This window comes from Penaeus chinensis, chromosome 37 (genome assembly GCF_019202785.1).
Source record: "Penaeus chinensis breed Huanghai No. 1 chromosome 37, ASM1920278v2, whole genome shotgun sequence".
Lineage (NCBI taxonomy): Eukaryota > Metazoa > Arthropoda > Malacostraca > Decapoda > Penaeidae > Penaeus > Penaeus chinensis.
In genome coordinates this window covers 4,280,724-4,285,723 of record NC_061855.1, presented here as the reverse complement: position 1 = coordinate 4,285,723, position 5,000 = coordinate 4,280,724, and the positions used below count along the sequence as shown (strand labels likewise).

The window sequence follows — 5,000 nt, the reverse complement described above, 5'->3', positions numbered from 1 at the left end:
GTGACATACAGTGTAATACAGTGAGATGTTATGCAATGAAATGCACGAGGACGATATAGAGTCAATTCAATTAAAATCATTCACAGTGCGAGGCATAAGGGTGACAGAAAGTGCCATGCAGTGAAATATATATCAGCCTGGCAGCGAAAAACTAGTAGTAAATTTGTAACATTTCAAGATTGGGTATTTTACTATATAAAACGGACAGTTGATGTTTAACTATGCTATGGAACTGTTACTTAACAAAATGCTGCCTAATGAATAAAAGGTATGCTGCCTATTTTATGGTTTTTTTTCATCTAAAGGTAAATCAAACATTAACATAACAGAAAGGGAAAATGAACCGACCAAACACTTGTAGCCATTATAAAGAAATTAAATCTGATATACATTAATTTTAACTGATCATTTCATTTTCGTAATAATAGACAAAAAAGCACTTCAAAACACGATTCTGTAATAGCTAATATCCTCCCCTTACTGAGGACACACACACACACGAACACACACATACACACACACGAACACACGAACACACACACACACACACACGAACACACACACACACAGACACACACACACACACTAACACACACACGAACACACACACACACACACACACACACACACACACACACACACACACACACACACACACACACACACACGAACACACAGACGACTCGATCCTCACCTAATGGGGTGCATACCAATCCGTCACCCTGGTAACCTGGCAGACACACACACACGTGCTTGAGCTCATAGTCATCATAGACACACTGAGCATGGATGTGGCAAATGTCCACCGAGTCGCAGGATACATCTGTGACAGAATGGGAGAAAAAGAAAAGACAAAAAATGGTCTTATTTTATTGGTATTGTTGTTGTTATTTTAAGCTGTTGGTTTTTTGTTCGAATTCATTTTTTTTTTTTATTTATTTATTTATTTATTTATTTATTTATTTATTTTTTTTTATTCCAGGAGGTGAAAAGTTATCATTTAAAAATAGGATGATGCAAGGGTGCACGTTTAATAGTTTAATAGTTATGACTTAATCATAACCTTATTGGCAAATATTCATGCCATGCAATAATAATAAGTGCAAATGCCTTCATTCCTTCAAGGTCACATAACAGAGAAAAAAAAAAAAAAATATATATATATATATATATATATTTTTTTTTTTTTTTTTTTTTTTTTCTTCTTTTTTTGTCTGAGTCACTCATTTTTTTCACTGATTCTATGGAGTGTTTTTTTTTTTTTTTTTTTTTCGTTACATCAGACTATTTTTTTTTTTTTTCTTTTTTTTTTCTTTAAATTCTTTCTTAGTCTCGTGGTCCCTTTTCCATGAACAAAAAATAATGATCTTACATCACTCCTTTTTCCTTCCTTTATCAATTTCATTTCTTTATTTATTCCTTTATCTACTTATTTCTATCTCTCTTTGTCAGGGACGTACAAAAGGAAGAGGAAGTAGAGAGGATTTTCTTTTTAAAAACGAAATTCTAGGAAAAAAAAAGTAATTAATCTCTATATAGGAAATGAAATTGCTTTTTCAGGCCACACTCCAGGGGAAAAAATGCTAATTTCCTCAAAATCAGGGAAAGAAAATTGTCCTTTGGGTCAAAGTTAAGGGAAGAAAGCTGTTGGTCAAAAAAAAAAAAAAAAAAAAAAAATCCCTTTTCTCAACTGATATACAAATACCCACCAGATACCCAAATACCCTCTCTCTTCCCTTTCCCAAAGCAGGGATCTTCACTTGCTCATCCCCTACCCCCTTCCCCTCCCTTCCCCTCCCTTTCCCTCCTCTCCCCAACCAAGGAATACCCAAATACTGAATAATATCTAAAATCTCCTCTCTCCCTCCCTCTTTCTTCCTCAGTTATCACCCCAACCCCCTTCCCCCCCTCCTCCTTTCCCCTCCATAAGGTTACTCAAATACCCATTTCTCCCTTTCCCTCCCTTCCCTTCCCTTCCCCAAACTAAGGATACCCAAATACTCCCCTCTCCCCTCCCCTCCCCTTTCCAACCCAGGGATACCCTAATACCCAGATATACAAAGACTCAAGTCTACTCTTTCCATCCTAACCCAGGAATACCCACATACCCAAATATTCCCCTCTCCCCTCCCTTTCCCAACCCAGGGATACCCACATACCCAAATACTCCCCTCTCCCCTCCCTTCCCCAACCCAGGGATACCCACATACCAAAATACTCCCCTCTCCTCTCCCTTCCCCTTCCCCTTCCCCCTTCCCCCTCCCCAACCCAGGGATACCCACATACCCAAATACTCCCCTCACCTCTCCCTTCCCCTTCCCCAACTCCCCTCCCCTCCCCAACCCAGGGCTACCCTAACACCCAGATACCCAAATACTCACCCAGTTCGTTACAAAAGTAGCCGTCACCGTCATATCCAGCGTTACACTGACACCTATACTGCTCACTGTATCCATCGTAGATACACTGTGCGTTGCTGTGGCAATTATTAACCTTGTTGCATGGTTCTGGAGAAAGGTACATTATATTATTTGTATATGGTCTATTTTAGCCTTAATTTTTTGTATTTTTTATTGTATTTTTTATTATTAATATCATTATTTTTTTTTTCTTGTGTTCTGGTCGTGTGTTTAGTTCACTATCTACAGTCGCCTAAAGTCACTATCATTAACTGTCATGCAGTTGACTCTACAGACTTTCTTTCCATAAGAGTCAGTACTATTTTTTTTTTAATGTCATGCACTCTGAATCATTGTCATGCATCTAATGTCTCTACTGTGTTACTGAACATTCCATTCAAAGTGTAATGAGAATTATACTATTATTTATATACAGTGTATAATGTATTCACAGTAAATTCTAATGTAACATAAAACAGCCATATATGTTTACAGGTCATTACTTTCGCCCTTTTGCAAACAGTTGCAAGCATTTGCAATCACCTTCAAGTATTCACAACTTCCAATATGTGGTTTGAAGTCAGTGTCATGTCAACATAGTTTATAGTTAATGTTCTTTTTTTTTTTTTTTTTTTTTTTTAACTGAGAGTTATCCTGTATTGGGAAAGACCATTTTATGAGCTACATTTGTTACGGAGGAACATAATTATAGTAATAAAAAGATACATACAAACATAAAAGCACAATTAGAACTTTTTGCTTTTACTAACGATATATATATATACATAAATATATATATATAATACTATATACATATCGAAGAAATATTAATCACAATGAAATCTAATAAATATTTTTTGCACGAGACAGCTGAAATCAATACCCTTTTTACACTTACTACAACTACTGTTTTGACTACAATTACGGTAAGACTTTGATTACATTGCAATTACTATACTCTTAACGACCAATTTCCTCTTTACTACTCTTCCTCACCAATATCCAACTACTATCAGAACAGTCAACAATCTAATCAATGATACAGAGTTTAATGGTTCAATGTCCACAGTTTGCAAACCGAATTTTCCTATCTTGAATTTTCAATAAAGATAAAAAGATAATATGGCCGTCCATTTTTTTTTTTTTTTGAGGGGGGGGGGGAGGTATAGTATGGCTCCGTATAGAATGGGAATATATGTAAATCAGTGAAAAGATAAATAAAAACATTTTCGATAATTATGAAACACCAACAGATTCATAGCAATGATGATGAAGGAAATAATAATGATAATAAGAAGAACAATAATAATAATAGTAGTATTAACATTAGTAAAAATAATAGGGATAATGATTACAATAATAATAATAATAATAATTATAATGATAATAATAACAAGAGTAATAGTAATGATAGCAATATGATAATAATAATATTAATAGTAATAATAATAGTAATAATAATAATAATAATAATAATAATAACAATAGTTCACAGTGATTTAAACACATGAATAAATCTATAAAACAAAAATAAAACAATACCTTTCAAAACAAATAAAAAAAAGCCTCAAAACAACATTAGCCGCCTCGTGAAAACTGCCACTCCATATAAAAGACACCTATACTGCTCACTGTATCCATCGTAGATACACTGTGCGTTGCTGTGGCAATTATTAACCTTGTTGCATGGTTCTGGAGAAAGGTACATTATATTATTTGTATATGGTCTATTTTAGCCCTAATATTTTGTATTTTTTATTGTATTTTTTATTATTAATATCATTATTTTTTTTTCTTGTGTTCTGGTCGTGTGTTTAGTTCACTATCTACAGTCGCCTAAAGTCACTATCATTAACTGTCATGCAGTTGACTCTACAGACTTTCTTTCCATAAGAGTCAGTACTATTTTTTTTTTTAATGTCATGCACTCTGAATCATTGTCATGCATCTAATGTCTCTACTGTGTTACTGAACATTCCATTCAAAGTGTAATGAGAATTATACTATTATTTATATACAGTGTATAATGTATTCACAGTAAATTCTAATGTAACATAAAACAGCCATATATGTTTACAGGTCATTACTTTCGCCCTTTTGCAAACAGTTGCAAGCATTTGCAATCACCTTCAAGTATTCACAACTTCCAATATGTGGTTTGAAGTCAGTGTCATGTCAACATAGTTTATAGTTAATGTTTTTTTTTTTTTTTTTTTTTTTTTTTTAACTGAGAGTTATCCTGTATTGGGAAAGACCATTTTATGAGCTACATTTGTTACGGAGGAACATAATTATAGTAATAAAAAGATACATACAAACATAAAAGCACAATTAGAACTTTTTGCTTTTACTAACGATATATATATATATATATATATATATATATATATATATATAAAACTATATACATATCGAAGAAATATTAATCACAATGAAATCTAATAAATATTTTTTGCACGAGACAGCTGAAATCAATACCCTTTTTACACTTACTACAACTACTGTTTTGACTACAATTACTGTAAGACTTTGATTACATTGGAATTACTATACTCTTAATGACCAATTTCCTCTTTACTACTCTTCCTCACCAATAACCAA

The 5,000-nt window shown here is 33.3% G+C and overlaps 1 protein-coding gene across 1 annotated transcript in view; it reads right to left on the bottom strand.

Annotated features, from left to right (window-relative positions):
- Positions 1-5,000, bottom strand: part of LOC125045265 (nidogen-like) — a 59,583-nt gene that overhangs the window by 12,196 nt on the left and 42,387 nt on the right. Inside the window, exons 19-20 of the mRNA XM_047642469.1 lie at positions 2,382-2,507; positions 695-823 (exon numbers count right to left, since the gene is read on the bottom strand). Coding sequence (XP_047498425.1) covers positions 695-823; positions 2,382-2,507 — 255 coding nt within the window. The remainder of the gene's footprint in view (positions 1-694; positions 824-2,381; positions 2,508-5,000) is intronic.